The sequence below is a fragment of the Salminus brasiliensis genome, chromosome 1, assembly GCF_030463535.1.
Source record: "Salminus brasiliensis chromosome 1, fSalBra1.hap2, whole genome shotgun sequence".
Taxonomy (NCBI): domain Eukaryota; kingdom Metazoa; phylum Chordata; class Actinopteri; order Characiformes; family Bryconidae; genus Salminus; species Salminus brasiliensis.
In genome coordinates, this window is record NC_132878.1 from 11,387,315 (window position 1) to 11,405,919 (window position 18,605).

Sequence of the window (18,605 nt, forward strand, 5' to 3'; positions counted from 1 at the left end):
CTAATAAGCAGCTGGTGCACTCTTGTTATAAAGCAATATGAAAGAGCACATTCAGAACACTATAACTACCCATTGGTTTATTTACATACACTATATAGACAATTATATTGGGACATCTGTTCAATCCTTGTTTCTTCTCAAATCAAGAGTATTAAAAAGAGTTAATCCTGCTTTTGTACTGTCCAGGGTAGGATTTCTACCAGATGTTTGAGCATTGCTCTGAGGATTTGATTGCATTCAGCGACAGTGAGCACACAGTTCCACTGCTCCATAGATCAATGATTGGGGGTTTTATACCCTTCTAGCCTAGGCACTAATTATCATTAGGCATGGTGCCAATAGGTTCATATGTATCCGCTCCAGACAGTCCTATTCTATTGGCAATACTTCTATTCAGTGACTAGGCAAGCTGTGTGCGCAATGGGTGCAACTTAAAGCAGCTGAACGCCTTCATTAGAAGGGGTGTCCACCAACATTTGGACATTTAGTGATGTCAAACCATCATAAAGATCAAATGGATTATAGGATACTAAACACACTCAAAAGTAGTCCTTTTCTAAAGTGGGATATTAAATAAAACAGGAGGAGGAGCCTTTATTGTTGACATCACTGTCTTGTCATCACACACCCCAGCTTAGAAAGCCAGTGTCAGAGCCCAAGGTCAGCCATGCAACAACTCCCCTGGAGCAGTGAAGGTTAAGGGCCGTGCGCAACGACCAAACAATGGCAGCTTAGCAAACCTGGGTATCAAACTCACAACCCTGTGATCAATAATCCAGTGCTTTACCACTGAAAATAGTCTTAAAAAGTCTAAAACTGTACTATTAATGAACAGTCTAGCCTTTTTAAAGGAATATAGTCTTATCTTAGCATGACATGGTCCTGTAAATATATTATACATATATATGTTCATCTTGTATTTATCTTTAATTATCTTCATCTTTAATCTCCCTTAAACGCAGCACAGCTGCAGCTCACATCATTATAGTGGGTTAGCGCTGAGGTCCAGTTTCCCATGGAACACGCCTCCTTTAGTCAGACTGAGGGGCAAAACATCCTAGAGCACGGCGGCGTTTATTAGGAAAAAAGATCAAACCGGGAACTACATGAGCGATTATCTGCTCTGGTTAAATATAGCCAGACTCAACGGTGATCCAGCCAGGAACATCCAGCTAACGGAGTCTCAAAACACATCCGTTTGGAGACTCCTATCGGGTAGCACACAGTCGAGTTATTGGTCTCTGACGCATTTTCGACTGTTTTGAGGCACATTCAGCCCTTCATTCGAACTCAGCTGGTTATTTAACTTGTAAATACTGTGGGCTTTTTATTTCCACCAGTTTTTAAAGTGTGACTTAATGAATCTGTGAGCTCCCACACCTTTTGTGGCCTGGATTATATTCTAGTTTATTCTAGGTGAATTCTAGCTGAATCTGTTTGTACAGTAAGTCACACAACAGCTCTTTTTAGTTTTTGATGTTTTGGTGTTTTAGAGGCATTCACACTTATTACAGACACTGCCACTCGGTCACACTTTTGGCCACTCTGTGGCCGTGACCACAGTGATTTCATGTTTTGTTTATATTTTCTCATATTTGGATTTTTTTTTTCTTTAACATAATATTAACTTATCTGAAACTTGTTTATTTAAATGGACTTGCTACCAGTATGGGAGTGGAGCATTGGTCTTCAAATCATCGATCATCAGGGTCCAAGCACTATGTGGCAATATGGAGCCAGTAGAGAACAAATGATGCAATATTTTCAGACTGGTCTTATTCATAATAGATATGGGCTCTTAAATAGAGATCTCTGGACATGACTTAAAGTTGCACAGCTGAACCCAGGGAACTAAATAATTCCACAGCAATTACCCCTGTCCTTTAGCCATTAGAGTGCAGCAGAATGTTTTTCCTGCTACAGGAGGTTGACCGGTTTCTAGACTACACATTTATGCACTGCTCCTGAGTGATTTAGGATCTGATTCTCAGGATCTGATGTGCTCCCTGCTACATAAACCTGAATAGAAAGAGCTACAGGGAGTGGGTTTCTAAACCTTACACATTTTCACTGCTTATTAGTTTTCATGTTTGCAAACAGTCCTTCAGTCTCTTTTCTTCCTTTTTTTAACACGCAGCTCTGATTGTTGGGTTTCTTTACAGTAGCACATCTATTTTGACACCCAAACAGGTGCTGAGCATGGCTGGTCATGAATATGCATAAGCCTCTTTTTTTCCCCATTTACTGCCAATATGACTTGATCACCAGGATTCCTTTACTATGCTGCACAGTTTATGTGCCATAGCTTATTTACCACTGATAACACTGTAAATGTTGAGGTTACTTGATCTCAAATGGCATGCATGTCTACACATCATCATTGGGAGATCACCAGTTCAGTGATGGCATGGTCATCCTCGCTCTCTTTGATTGGGTAGGGTGACTATCATCCCGAATATCAGTGCAATACTAACCAGCGCAAGCGTTTGATGTAACATAACTGGCATTTAGTGTTCTCCTCTAAGCGTGCTGAGCTGTCTAATGACAGCTCTGTTACTGACAGTTTAAAAAGTGGCTGCCTGGCCTCATGTTAGTTACACTGGCTTTCTGAAATTATTATTTTTTTCACAAATTTGTAATAAAAACTAATTTTATAACTATACATTTACAGTGCAATAACTCTAGTTATGGTTAACACGCTCGGCTACAAGCAGATACATACTGTAGCCTGTGCAAGGCCCAAAAACAGCAAAAAGTCAATGGTCCTTGTGATCACTGGCATCAAATCTCTGAATAGTGTCAAATTTTCCTAAATGTCACTGTAGAGAATTCTATGGAATTTATACCTGTCCATATAATCCATGAAGATTACATTTTACCAGCATTTTAAGCACTGGCCACACTCATGTGAGAACACGGAGAGGAAAGAGATGCTTCAGCAGACACCAGCTCATAAAACTGGATGGTGTGCAGAAGTCTGTCCTGTGACAGAGGACATATGTAAATGCAATTTCCCTAAAGTGCCCAGCATAACAATGTCATGGAACACTGAGCAATTAAACCGTATGAAGGCAATGACACACCACCGAGCAGTCTCTGTTCACCTGACAAAAACTCTCGCACGCTCAGCACCCGTCTCATCACTCAATGATGGCATAGCCTCATTTCTGCAGTAAATCTAAACGAGTTAGGATTAAAGGAACACAATTCTGTGAGACCTACAGGGATCAGATGCTTACAGCCACTCAGCCCCGATATATAAACTAGTTCAGAAAGAGCAGAGATGCATAAACACCAGTAAACAATATTTAGACTCAAAACAAGTGCAAGGCTTGGTTTAGGCTGAGTGAAACCAAGCATCCAAAGCTGGAGAAATCAGCAAGACCAGGATTCTACAGCCATTTGTTTCTGAAGAATATCATATCTTACTGCTTTGATAAAGAACACATTCAAGCCAGCATACTCATTAATCTGTCACCCGAAAGGCATCTGTTTCCACTGCTACTGCTTGAGATGTTTCTACAACTTAATTGGAGCCACCTGTGGTAAATGTAATTGATTGGACATAATTGGGGATTGCCAACACCTGCCCATTTAACACCCCACAGTTGACAGTGCATAGCCACAGTCATAGCCAACTGTAAGCTATGGGGTCAAATGAATTTGTAGACCTCAAGATTTATGTCAAGGCATAGATCTGGAGAAGGGTACAGTTCCCAAAGACCACAGTGGGCACCATCATTTGTAAATGAAAGAAGTTTGGAACCACCAAGAATCTTCCTAGATCTGAGCGATTGGGGAAGATTGGTGTTGGCCAGTCATTAACTGACCAACACGGTCAGCTCTACCTAGAGCTAAAAGACCTTAAACAAAATATTTACTCAACCGATTTGTGAACAGCATCAGTGCTTGATAGTTTGTTTTGACCCTGCGAGGTTCACCAAGTGCTCTACTGTGCCAACTAATATCTCTGATAAACTTCAGGTCTCATCTTAGTGAGTTAGCAGCCAGAAGCCACACACTGATGGACATTTTGGCAAATACCACACATTGTAAAACACTCTGACCACCTGTAAAAACACTTGCTGAGGCAGTTCTTTTGTTAAATGAGAACTTGCAATGGTTTCACTCTTTAGGAAAGTCCCACCCCGCATTATATAGAGATTATGAGTGGTTCTGCTTCGGGCTTTGACTCTCTGTTGTCCTGCCCCCGGCTGAAAATGAGATTTTGATTAGTTCCACCTCTCAGCTTGACTCAATTGTCACACCTTCAGATGAAATCGATATTCTGACAGGTTCTGCTGCGTGTAAGTCTGACTGTTGTGCCTACAGTCAAGTGTATTTTGTAATAAGCAGCTGAACTCAACTGAGACCATTGTGAACTCCACATGTGCCCACTGAGAACATGTGCTGTAAACTGATATTGTGGGCCAGATTAGAACCTTTTTGGACCGTATGGATGAGACCTCTGGATTAGGTCATAGCTTATTTAACTACACCATCTACCGCACATGTCTTTGTCAAAATAAAAAGTTTAAGGTTAGCAGTTTGGGTTAACATTGAAAACATTGGAGTTTGAGAACTTTTAGGTCCTGATATTTCGATCATCCTGAGATGTTATACAAATTAGAACAATTAAAGGTTGATGGCAGATCATCCAATTGGAAAGTTTTTAAAGTACATTAGAATAAATAACACATACACAATGACTAATAATGTGTGGTGCTTATTCAGGCTGCTACCATAGCTTCTTCCAGTTGTTGTTTTTTTTTGGGGGGGGGGGGGGTTCTCTTCTCATTCTCCTCTTCAGAATGTGAGATTCAGTCTTGACTGGGTTAATGTTTGGTGACTGACTTGACCAGTCTAAGCCTTGCACCTTGTCCCCTTAGCTGTGCTAGCAGTGTGTTTTGGGTCAATGTCTTGTTGCTTGATGAAGTTCCTCTTGATTATACTGAATTCTGTTTAAGACCAAATACAGTCCTTATAAAACTCAGAACTTAAACCAGTAGTAGACATTAAGAGCCATTTAATGCTTAAACAAATCAATCTACCAGTGAACATAGGGGAAAGAAGAACCACCTGTCAGTCACATGTTCCACATGTAGACGTAAAGGAAAGGAAATATACATCATACAGACTCATTTAATGATCCTTCTAAAATAAAGTCTAATAAAACAGATCATCCTGCTTTTGTTGGAGTAACTGTCTCTACTGTCCAGGGAAGGCTATCTACTAGATTCTGGAGCACTGCTGTGAGGATCTGAGAAATTATTGGATGGATCACCGTCATTCCAGAGAACACAGTTCCACTGCTCCCAAGCTCAATGCTGTGGGCTTTATACCCCTCTAGCCCACGTCTGGCATTAGGCAGCATGGTGCCAATAGGTTACAGTTTATCTGCTCTAGAGAGTCCTACTCTATTGGCAGTACTTTCCTCCGGGACTAGACAAGCCGTGTGTGTGTGGACTTTCATGTACATGTCAGCAATGGGTAATCAAATATAATTTTTTTTGGGTACAACTTAAAGTAGCTGAACACATTCTTTAGAAGGGGTGTCCACAAACAATTGGACATACAGTGCATGTTTTTCTGCTCAAAGTATTTCCAGTATAACTATGGTCTTTCATTCATTTTCTGATCTTCAACCCAAACGTCTTGAGTGTATAATGGAGTCAGTTACATACCAACGCACAGATCCAATCAAATATGAACGAGGGGAAAAAGCAACACATAAGGTCATATTGACACAGTTAGTCATATAATCCATCTTAGTGCGTGTCTAAAAACACTACACTTCCCTTCGCAAGCACAGTGAACAGTTTCGGTCTGACTGAGTGCGAATGAACACACTGTACGAGTCCCTGCCCTTTCGCTGGCCTGCATGGTTTCCGTTCTCAGATCTGTACCTGAACACACAGCTGCTCCACACACACTGCTGATGCGGCTGCTGCTGCTGCTGTCAGCTCACACCACCCACTCCCACAACGAGAGAGAAACACGGAGATAAACACAGACACACAACTCATAAAAACACACCGCAGATCTCTACCTTACCACAGCTGTTCTAGAGTGCCTCTGTCAGCAAACCCCACCCACTCAGACAGAGATAGCAGGGTGGAGGTGGGGTAGGGGGGCGTATGAAGAGATAGAAAAAGAAAGGAAGAGGAAGAGAGAAAGAGAGAGACACTAGACAGTTCACTTCTACAAAGAGCAGACAACCCCTTTTCAGCACCTTTATATTGAAGAGTGCACTGTGAATGTCTAGTCTGTAGTTTATGAGAGAGGAATGGAAGCCTCTGGAATGTAAGGGGTTACGAAAAACAAGAGAAGAACTGACCAGCCTTGTTCTCCTCCTCCTCCTCCTCCTCCTCCACCTCCTCTTTCCTGCCTTTCATATTTCATAAACAAACCCTGAGAGGACTGACTTTCCTCTGGCGGACGAAAATAACCCTCCAGCCCGACGTAGGACGGGAGGGAGAGAAGGAGGGTGTTTAGTTTCGGATTCCTGAAAACGCACCTCTTTACAGCCCCCGAACCCACCCCCACCATGAGAGCACCTCTGCTATCGGGCGGCGAGCCAGACTGATGCGAGGCAGGACGCGTAATCATGACCAGACATGCGTGGGGGTTACGTCCTGACTCCTGTCTCAGCCTGGTTTCACACAGCAGCCCACTAGACCACAGCTGAGATAGGTATGAAATGTCTGAGAGCATGTCAGCCTGGCTGGACTAGACTAGGCTAATGTGGAGGGCTTTAGGGACTTATCAGGGGTAGAGGTGTGAGCGTGATGCTGGAAGGGTTATAGCCGGCAGGGCTAGGCTAATGCAAATGAGTGAGCGAGAGAGAGAAAGAGAAAGAGAGAGAGAGGTTAGCCGGCTAGGCTAGGCTAAAGTGGAAGTTTGAGGGACTCACCGAGGGTGCAGCTGCCCGTGGAGGTGACACTGGAGCAGGGGCAGGGCAGGCAGGCTTCAGTCGGGGCAGAGCCAGGTGGCCTGTAGAAGTTATACCTGCACTCCTCGCAGCTGGGACCTTTGGTGTTGCCCTGGCAGTTCAAACATATGCCTGGGAGAAAAGGGAGGGACAGAGAGAGAGAGGGAGAGAGAGTTGAGTAAACACACGCTCCTTGCTCTGATTGACAGGACTTTGCTCCAGTGAGGCTTGTGCAGAGGCTACAGCAGAGTTCATCACAGACACAGCTGACAAAACAAACGCTTGAGCGGAAGAGAAAAAGGAAATTAAAGTGAAAGCTCCAACAAGTGCGTGTGTGTGACTGCACGGCTTTAAAAACGGAACTAGACACAAGCAAGAAAAAAAAAAAACTACAAACACATGCACGTGATAGGTTGGGCAGCCCTGATCAAACAAAATGTCATTGATGTTTGTTGTTTTAAGTGAAAAGAATAAACACAATTAAAAAAATGATCTGATGTTAATGCAATTATTTTACGTTTAATTAGCATAACATTTTTAATAATTTGGAAAAAATATATACAATAAAAATGATTGAACTATTCTGGCATGTGCAAAAGTTTGGACACCCTTCCAGAACTTTAACTCCGATATTAGTCAACTACTTAGGTCAGGATAGGCAAGTCAAGCACAGTCATCAACAGACCCAGCAGCTGCATTTCACATTCCCAGTGGAGGTTTAAGGGTGATCAGGCCTTATCTTTGGCTGCCATGGGTTGTCTTTTAAATGTGCTGTAAAAATAAAAGTAAACATGTACTTTGATGTTGCACTTTTTTAAATGTAGCATCCTTTTAAAAACGAGTTTGATATTTCTTAAATTATTGTGGTAAATTGTTTGAAATGTTGCTCATTTATGTTGTATTTGTTGTGATGCATTATAGTGCTGATGTGTATTGTCACTTCCTGCGAAAAAACAACTTTACAGGAGAAGTAAGTTGATGTAGAAATATATATACATATTCCTTGTCACATTGGACCAATTCTGTTGATCCACACATCAGGAAATCTGGACACATTGTAAATAACAACTGCCAGAAGCACATCACATCAAATTGTCAAAAATATAAAAAATGGAGATATAAGGTTTTTAACAGTGACGATGTGTGTGTATGTTACTGTAAAAAAAAAAAAACGTGTGGAAGAACAATTGGGAAATTAAGTGTACACACAAGGATGGGGCCCTTCAAGAGTAACATAATGACTGTGTCCAAAACAACAAAGAAACTTGCTAAATAGTACATGTAGATTAGCAACATATTCATCATATGTTAATTATAGGAGGAGGTCGTTTTGGACACAGCTGAAGGCTTCCTGGCATGTAGCATGTGTAACTGTAAAAGCTTCATAGATTTGCATGTTTAGTTGCATGATTGGACAAAACTATGAGGACTGGATGAATCTGTATGATTTTACTGAAAGGACTGAATCAGGAACTGTCAGCTGATGACTCTTCAAACTGAAACTCACTCCTTCAAACTGAAACTCACTCCTTCAAAAAAACTCACTCACGGCTGGAGAGCTGAAAATGACTCAAACTGATGGATCTGAAACTGCTGTCCTATGATGGTTTGCTTTGCCTTTCTGTCCAGGTTATGAGCAAAGACCTGCAGGGAGGGGGTTGCACTGTTCTACTGTGCAGCATTGCTTTCACAAAGATTCACAAAGATTCCCTCCCTGGGACTGCATCACAAATTCAACATCTAAAATATGTTTAACAACATCTACATCAGAGGCATTCTGGAAGAAGAGTGCTGTGGTCTGACGAATTTTGGACACAATCACCAAATGCATGTTTGCAGAAGAAGCAGCACTTAATGAGCAAATCCCCTTGCCAACTGTTAAACAGCCAGTGGGACAGGAAAAACCGGTAGATGCAGAAATAGAATTCACAAAATATTGAGATTCCATTAAATACAGCAGGACAATGACACCAAAACATAATTCAAAACCCAGCATGAGCTACGTCAAGAAATGCAAAATGAAGCTCTTGAAATAACCTTCACAGTTCTGACTTCATTACACTAATCTTAAACATGCTGTGCAGCAAGATGGTCTAAGAAGATCACAGAAGCATTCTGCAAGGAAGAGAGGACGTCAAGCTGGGACCGCTACTGAAAAGGGTCCTAACTAAGTATCAGTCCAAGTTTTTTATTATTGATTTGCAAATCCAGCTAAATAAATAATGGGATAGTGCATTAAATTAATGGTAGTGTCCTGTAAACCACTGCTACCAAATTCCCTGGTATGTTTCGCCATAATAACTGTTAAATTATCTTAATTCATAAAGTATCTTCAAATAATGTCAGACAATACTGATATTTACCATAGCTCTGCATGTTTTTAATGTTTAAATACGTATCGCAAATTATTGTAATTTTGCGTGAACAGCTGCCAGATATTATTTTACAGTTTGCTAATATCATATAACAAGATAAAAAAATGGAGCACAAAGTCATTCAGGAAGACACGCTAAGGCCTGATTAAAGTGGAAGAGCGCTCTATGCAAACTGTGCTTATAAAGGGGCAGGGCTTTTGATTTTCACTTTATGCTGCTTAAAATGTGAGAAAATAGGGGCTAATGAGGGATTACATAATTGACAAGGGTGCTGTACGAGAGAACACACGCACATGCATTAATATATACACACACATACACACACAGACGCACAAAGAGAATGGCATTCCTCTTGTTATGCAACCGGCCTGATGTGTCACAGGCTTTAAAGACAGCAGTTTGTAATTAGAAAAAATGGTCCAGTCATACTATGGTATGAGAGGGGAAGCTGGAGTACAGCAAAGACTGAGTGAGACTGTGAGAGAGAGAGAGAGAGAGAGAAAGAGAGAGAGAGATGTGTAGTGTTTGGAGAATATGCAGTCTGGCAGGCAGAGAAGGGTTTGTTAAAGTTGTAGTGGGACGGATGTGACAGTTCTCTCTTTCTCAGAGCCACAGTACAGCCATTCACATGCTGATGAGCACTTGCAATATGGACGTTCGAGCACTCTTCTCTGCAAGGTGGTTGATTTTTCATAATAAATCATTTTATTCCTCACTAAAACAGCACTTCTGGCCCACCTCTGCCCCCTCACAGGTGCTCACTGTGAGCAATTAGCTAAGACTAAGGAGCTTCATGTAGCCAATTAAAACCAAACAAATGTCCGAGGACACGCTGTAGAGAACAATATATTCAGTACACCGCTTTATAGCTAGTCTTCAGACAATGCTTACTATTGCGAGATATATATAAAAAGCAACGGACATACATATCAGAGCAATATTTGACATTTCGTGATTAGAAAACATGGATTTGGTGTGTGTGAATTTGAGCCTCATTTTGTGGTTCATTGGTATTAATGGACTGACCAACACACAGAATAATGGGTCCAGTCCAGTGAGCTTCATGCAGAGAAGGACGCCTGCAGATTTACACTAGTCAGGAATGCCTCTTGAATCCATTTCCTAACAACTTCAGATTCCAGTTATTGGGAGTTGTAGCAACTTTGCTAAAGTCCATAAGATGACCTGGTCAGTCACCCTCATACGAGAGGAAACTGGTTCAGATGGTCAGGATCAACCACAGAACCATCAAGGCATAGGCTTGCCATGAACTGGAAGCTGCTGGAACACCAGTGTCACTGTCTACAGTCAAGCGAGTTTGACATCGTGGACTACGAGGACACAGTCCAAGAAAAAAGCCCTGATTCAAAAGTGAAACACTAAAGCTTAGTCAACCATAAATACTAACTGTTAAGCATGGTGGTGCTAGCATTATGCTCTGGATCCAGCCAATGCCAAGACTGACTCGTACCGCAGAGATCTGAGACTCAATGGACTTGCACCAACAGACTTGAAGCTTGACTCAGCCTTGAGACTATGAAACTTCCAAACATCTCAGCTAAAGGCTTGAGACTTGACTTGGACTCACACCCCAGTTGCACTTCACTTGGACTTGCCCACATAGGCTTGACTAATATGATGGTGATAGCTAGACACCTGGGTCAGTGCACCTTCAACACATCAGGCAGGTCTTGTGTGCATCAGCTTCCTGGTATGCAGTGGTCAGTATCTACTTAAAGTGCTCCAAAGAAGTACAAGCGATATGCGACAGGATCATGGAGAACTCACCTCACAACTTACAGGAGTTAACTTAAAGGATCTGCTGCTAACATCTTGGTGCCAGATGCCACCGGACACCTTCAAAGGTCTTGTGAAGTCCATGCCTTATGCATGTTTTGGTGGCACAAGTGGGCCTACACCATATTAGGCAGATGTTTTGACGTTCAGGATGACTGGTGTATATTGAAAAGTGGCGCACAAGGAGTTGAGGTACAAAGTTTTCTGTTGAAATTGATCACAATGACTGTGATGCTTGTTTTCCCCATCAGGTACCACATGATTTAATTTCAGCTGCTATATACCTGCTACTGACCCTCATTTGCTTGCTCATATCTTGCTGGCAGCTGTGGGAAGATGAAACCGACTCTGTTTGCTCTCTGCCGTTGTTGACACAGAAGCAGGACATGAAAGAGCGGCTTTAGAAATGAAAAGCGTAATTCCATCAGCTGGAGACAAGGAGAACACTCAGGAGAGACACACTTGCAGCCAAAGAACAAAGATCAAAGATGTGTGTGTGTGTTTGAGTGAGTGTGTGTTCCTCTGCTGTGTGTCCTGAGATGGAGAACAAAGCAGAAGCAGGATCACTGGTGTTCTGTCCCTTAGGTCTGACAATGGACGAGTGTCCATTCTGTGCAAGCATACACAGGGCATGGGGCTGATGAAGGGCCAACACACACACACACACACACACACACACACACACACACACACACACACGCACACTGCTGGCGGATGAGCAGGGGGTCGTGAGTAAGCATGCTCATCGGATCTAGGATGGTGTGTCCGGCAGTGACAAGACATAAAACACAGATATGTGTCTACAACCACAACCAACCCAATGATATAAGGGTTCAATTGCAGTTCATTTTAGTGGCATTAACATCACATTAACATGTGCCCTGAGTGATACAATCAAATGTGGCCAGAAAGTACACACAGTACAGCTGTGAACAGGATGGGGCACTCAAACCCCATTTGGAAGTGGTGAGAGATGCATATGTTCTCGTAGTGTGAACACCAAAGCGTCACAATGTGTCTCGAAGCACTGCCCGCTTCAAACGAGTCACACCCCTAGTCGGAAAATACGCAATAACCCAAAGACCACACCATCCAGCATCTGCACGAGTTAGCTGAGCAGGCTACAATAACTTACTTACTAACCAACCAACCATCACTAGTCATTTTGGTGTCAGAACAAGGGCAGCGGGAGAGTGATGGCAGTAATGTGAGCCATGCTCCTCCACCAGTGGAAATGATGTGAGAATTTCGATCACAAGCAGCCACAGGAGACACATTTAAAATGGCAGGTGTGAACGGCTGTGTTTTGGCAATCATTTGTGATCGGATCACCAAAGACCCCAAAGATCTTCATACCAGATGTAAATGGAGCCCAAGATCAAATCTGATTTGACTATTTTGGTAGGGTTCAGAATTAGGGGTGTCCTGATTCAGTTTTTTCTACTTCAATCTGAGTATCAGCTGGTACCAGTTTGATCTGATCTTTGTGTTTCTATATATATAAATTATATATAAAAATACAGCTGCAGTTGGTGGTTAGGTGCATTGCTGGTTCAGGGGATCAAACCGGCAACCTTCTGCTTACAAGGCTGTTTCTGTAACCTTCAGGTCTTCTCTTCTCTAATTTTAAAGTCAATTCTTGATCTGGATGGATAGAGCATCATAGCAAAGAAAAAATCTAAACTGCAGTTGAGAAGTGCTTGACTTTCTTGGAACAAAATGCATTAATATTACATTATATACAAAATATACATTATACATAATGTAACATTCATATAGAATTCATACAGAATTTATTACTGAATATTTTACGACAGCTTTTTCAGCATGGCTGAGTCAGATTTTAAAAACAGATGGAGGAGAACTGACCGTCCCTAGCTGAAATCTTGCTGACAATTTTGACAATTATTTTATTTGATACCAGGTTGATATTGTTTGCTTATCACACAGTAATTCTGCTTCTGTTATTAGAATCGATGCACTTGACTGAGATTTTCAATGCATTCTAGCACACAAACAGACTCTGAGCTCTGGTCATTAATACGCATCAGCTTATTAACATGTCAATTTCTGTTGCCACATTTTGCAGCGTGGTTTTCAATCTGGCCTCATATGTCCAAAAGTTTGTAGACATCTGCTCACTCTGCATTTCTTCTGAAATCAATGGTGCTTCAGGGAATACGGAATCACTTGTTTATTTTGTCGTATTTGGCAGAAGCTTGTATCAGGAGTGACTTACAATTAAACCATGTTACAGATGCAGGGAAATTAGGAGCATTAGGAGTCGATACTATGGATGTAGAATCAAGTCCCATTATGCTACACAGAGGTCAACACTGTTATCCACAATGTTAAAAGACAAACACGACAGCCCTGTTCACCACTTGTGTTGGACACAGATGGACTTTGGCCTCTGCCTTTAACCCGTCCGTGCAGTTAACTAACATACACAATATTGAGCACACACAGTGAAATAGTGAGCACATGTGCCTTGAGCCGCGGGCAGCCATCGCCATCGGGCCGAATAGTGGCATCTTGCTGAAACCACGTATCGAACCCACAACCCTGTCATCAATAACCCAGTGCTCTGACCGCTGGGCCACCACTGCCCCACACAGATTAACGGTATACCAATACATCCTTGTAGCCTCTGCTTTGCTGCAGTAACAGCCTCTACTCTTCGGTTAAGGCTTTGAAATAGATAATGGAACATTTCTGTGAGGACCTGATTGAATTCAGCCATGGCAGAATTAGTGAGATCAGGTAGTCATGCTGAATGAGTAGTTCTGGCACTCCAACCCAAAGGTACATTTCCCCTTCATACTGTTTGGGACAAACATCTTCCTTGATATGCCTCTCTGCTCCAGTTTAAAATTTCAGATGGGATTAAATTACACATGCCAGACTTTAATGAAGGGTTTTTTTGCATACTTTTCATTTCACCATGTTAAAATTACAATACTTTTACACAGCCCCCCTCATTTTAGTGCACCATACTGTTTGAGACATTTGGCTTTACAGGTGTTAATGATTAGTCAGGTGTTATTAGTGCAGGCATAAGATACCCAGACCTGCTTCTAAGCCATCAACGCCTTTGAAGTCTGTAGTTGCCATTGTTCAACACATGGACAATACCTGCGCCAAGGAGCTACCATGAGGCTAAAAACAAGAATAAAACCATTATGCTATGTGTCCATTATCTATGTGGAATATCATTAAGGAGAAAGAATGCTCTGGTGAGCTCATTATCCGCACATGGACTAGTAGGTGAAGGAAGACCTCCACTGAGAAATGCAGAAAATCCTCACTATGAAAAAAAGAAAAAACCTCAGCTGTCTGTCTGACCGATCAGAAACAACCCTCAGGAGGTGGGTGTGTTATTGTCAAGAGTCTACTTTCTGAAGATTTCATTAACAGAAATACAGAGGCTACACTGCAAGATGAAAAACACTAGGTTAGCCACTAAAACAGAATGGCTAGACTACAGTTTGCAGAAAAGTATTAAAAAGAGCTTGCAAAATTGTGGGAAAAGGCCTTATGGACAGATGACACAAAGATAAAACCTGTATCAGAGTGATGGCAGGAGGTAAGCGTGGAGACAACAGGATACCGCCCATGACCCAAATGCCTCCGAAATCACTGGGCAGGTGTTTTTGCAAGTTCTCGATTAGCCAAGCCAATTTAACTGAGCAGATATTCCATATGCTGAAGAGAAAACGTAAGGAAATGAGACCCCAAAACAAGCAAGAGCTAAAAGATGGCTCTGCAAAGCCTCGCCAGAGAACATACATGGCAAAAACATGACTGTCCCAAACACCATTATGGTGTCCATAAAAAGTGTTGTAATTCCAACATGGTGAAACAGAGATGTATGCAAATACCCTTTAATGAAAGTCTGGAATGTGTACTTTAAGCTACTATCCAATGCTAATAACTGGGCATGGGGACTTTAAGCTCATGTGCAGCTTCTCCAGTGCATCCTGTTCCACTGGCTAATGCTTGTGTGTGTGTGTGTGTGTGTGTGTGCAACAAAATGCTTGTGTCAGCAATGAATGCACTAATTAGAAAGGGTGTCTGAATATTTGTGGGTATACAGTGTGTATTAGCACCCTGAAGATGCATATGTAGACCCTTAGCATCTACTGTGTTCAAGTGTCCATATGCAATTTCTTAAATTTAAGCTCTGACAGACAGACTGTTGTAAAAATGTCACTCACTTGGCATGTGACTGGTAATGATCAGCCTCAGATCAGTGATACAGTGCGTCTGAACTGGAGTTAGTTGTTGCTGAGGGGTAAAGCTGGCACTACATGGGCAGAAAAGAGGCTTAACCTTCAGTCCCTGCAGCTACTGTGGTTTGTGCTTTATTAAAACAGCAAGGGGGAAATACAGCCTGTGTTAATTAGGTAGTCAGGGCTGCATAGCTGTGAATGTAATCAAGGGAAAAGGTGTGGAAACACTCCAACACCTCCCTACACAGCCACTAATACCTGCAAACACATGCTTGTACACTCCCACTCTAAAAACATAAATACACACATTTTATGCACATTTATGCAGTGTGCAAACATAAGCAAACTGTTTAAATGGAATTAAAATGGAAGTCAAAGTAACATGTTATTACTGCAAGGTTTACATTCACATATATATAACACATAACATAATACACATATATATATATATATATGTAATTAAACTAAACTAAACATGAACTTACTGGTACCATGTCTTATGCCAGGCAAGACCTTGAGGGGAAAAAAGCCTCCCCAGCATTAAGCTGTGGAGCAATATTTGAAATGATTGACAGTGCTTGGTCAAATACTTTTGGGATGAGTTGGGGAGTTGAGGATGAGGTGGGTGGTGATTATCTAACATCCTGATATCACGAACACTCTTGTCACTGAATGCAATCAAATTATACCATCAATGATTTAAACTCTAGTAGCAATCTTTCCCTGGACAGTAGAGACAGTTACTCCAACAAAAGCAAGATAAACATTTTTTAACACTATTTGTTTCAGAAGACAAAATGAATGAGCAGGTGTCTCAAAACTTTTGTCCAAATAGTGTGAACAAAACCCCTACAATCTATATTGATTTATAAAAGCCCAGTCATTCACATTTGGGTATGTGCATTACATTAATTCCAATTAGTTCCATCACCACCACCACCACCACCATCATCATCATCCTCATCAACACACACACACACACACGTTCAGACAGACTGTGCAGACAATAATATCCGGTTAGTGGGACTGTGTGTGTGTGTGTGTGTGTGTGTGTGTGTGTGTGTGTGTATCTGTCCTCACTCAGCAGGAGTGAGGCAGACAACACAGATAATATAGAGCACAGCATGAGTCAAAGCAGAGTGACTGGAGTACAGTACATTAGCAGCCAGCCACAGAGCTGGACAGCATCAATAATCTCACTGCCCTTTCATCTCCCTCAGCCTGGAGTGGAGGGAATGAGTCACGCTCTAATTAAAATATGACACAAGAAATCATTCCATAATTCACTGATGAAGAAGAAAATGTAAATTATTCTAATCAGTTTCACCATCATTTAAACAAGCACTCATTACACATTATTTGAAAACAAAAAACAAAAGAAATGGAGATACACAGTTTCTGTTGTCATCATTAGGCCTCTTCTTCATTCCCAGAACCATCTCCACTAACTGTCCTCTGTTATAATTACACAATCTTTTAAATATGATGAACTTCAGTATGCGCTCTGCAGCCATTTAACCCTTTACAGCTGTCATTTGGCTAATTTAGGTTGAGGCATATATAAGATATGCACAAATATGGAATGAGATCTTGGAATTTTGGGCCACAGCCAATAATTAATATAATCTTATGTACATATGGAGCAGCACGGTGACTCCGCAGGTAGTGTGTGTGTGTGGGGTTGTGTGATCGATCCTTGTGAAGTACTCCTGCTTCATCCCTCCTCCCAAAAACACACATGGTAGGGGATTTGGGCATGCTATATTGTGAGTGTGTGAGGGAATGCCTATGTGTGTGTGTGTGTGTGTTTGAGAGCATTTGTAGAATAATGTACTTCAAAGGATTATGTTTGGAAATAGAGATGCCCATTTCAGCCTAATATTATTATAATATGACTGTATGATATATATATATATAAGCATATTACAACGCCCTCTGGTGGAAAATAGAGTGTAAAATACATTCATGATTATTGTGAATTATGAACTATAGAGTAAACCTGTTTTCAAATAAAACAAAGACAATTACTGGTTATTGGTTGGGAATGGTATTGGCCTCAAGAAGGTGGTATTCTGTTATTATTATTATTAGCGTCCCAGAAACCACCATTATGTATTCTGGGATTAGCTGGATATTTTGCTCGGCTTTAGCCTTCTCAGGAACGCCAGTCTAGTCATGCCCAGACTCAAAGTCATGTCCTTCTTTGATTACAGCTCAAATTGTGCTGCCCTGGTGTAACAGCACCCATCTGACTTACTCAAGGGCAGAGAGAGAGAGAGAGAGAGAGAGAGAGAGAGTGAGAGAGAGAAAGAGAGAGAAAGAGAGAGAGGCCAGCAAAATACGTTCCATTACATCTGCAGCATCGATCTGGACTGTGCGACTCCACGCTGCGTCGCTCTGTTTAGCGCCTGTGTGTTTCTCCCAAAGGCCGCAGCAGCAAACCCGCACTGTAAATGACATTAGAACTGGAACATGACTTGGCAGAAGTACAGCGTCTCTTAGAAGTTTGAGGGGCTTTGTAGACGGTAGTACACAAGTGGTGAAAAGACTTCCAAAGGCAAACAGAAAAAAAAGAGCGAGGGGGAAAAAAAAAGCAAATTTCCATCAGCACAGAACCCCGCCAATTAGTACCTGACCTTCAAAACGCCTTTCTCCAACACCGCTGTCCACAAAGACAAACTACAGAGATTCAGCCAATGACCTGAAACCTACCATAATGACCTCGCTGGCCAGCAAAGCCTTTGCTCACACATTAGCCCTTCAACAGAGCCCTTGATAATAAGAGACTTTATGAGAATGAGAGAGAGAGAGTGGTAGAGAGAGAGAGAGAGAGAGAGAGAGGGAGAGAGATACACTCTTTCCAGTGAAATGAAATGAATGCTCTATACCTCTATAAATCATCATCAGTTCTATCATTCCAGACAAGAAAACGCACGCAATACGATTTCTTCAACCTGGTCCAAAAAAAGCTCATTTTTGGCAGCTGGAGCATCAGCTGAAGCAAAGTTATCAGAGAGTGTGTGCGCAGTGTAAGAGTTAGAGGAACAGGAATAATCACTTCACCACACAGACATAAGCTCTCCTGAAGGACTGGGTAGGAATTCCATTTTATAAAACGCCAGCTTTGCTTGAACCTCTGAGACATGTCTGGAGCCATAGTAAAATACATGATCTAAACCCGTTTGACCACAAAGCAGGGGTGGACAGTAGTCTTGGGCCGATAGCTGATATGATTGAATATCATGATAAGTGCTGATATTATGCAAATTA

General features: G+C 41.8%; 1 protein-coding gene across 2 annotated transcripts in view; it reads right to left on the reverse strand.

The window, feature by feature from the left end:
* The window catches only part of LOC140543723 (multiple epidermal growth factor-like domains protein 9), a 142,103-nt gene that overhangs the window by 18,905 nt on the left and 104,593 nt on the right, over positions 1-18,605 (reverse strand). For both annotated transcript variants that reach the window (XM_072667032.1, XM_072666950.1), the window contains one exon: positions 6,914-7,063. In XM_072667032.1, coding sequence (XP_072523133.1) covers positions 6,914-7,063 — 150 coding nt within the window. The remainder of the gene's footprint in view (positions 1-6,913; positions 7,064-18,605) is intronic.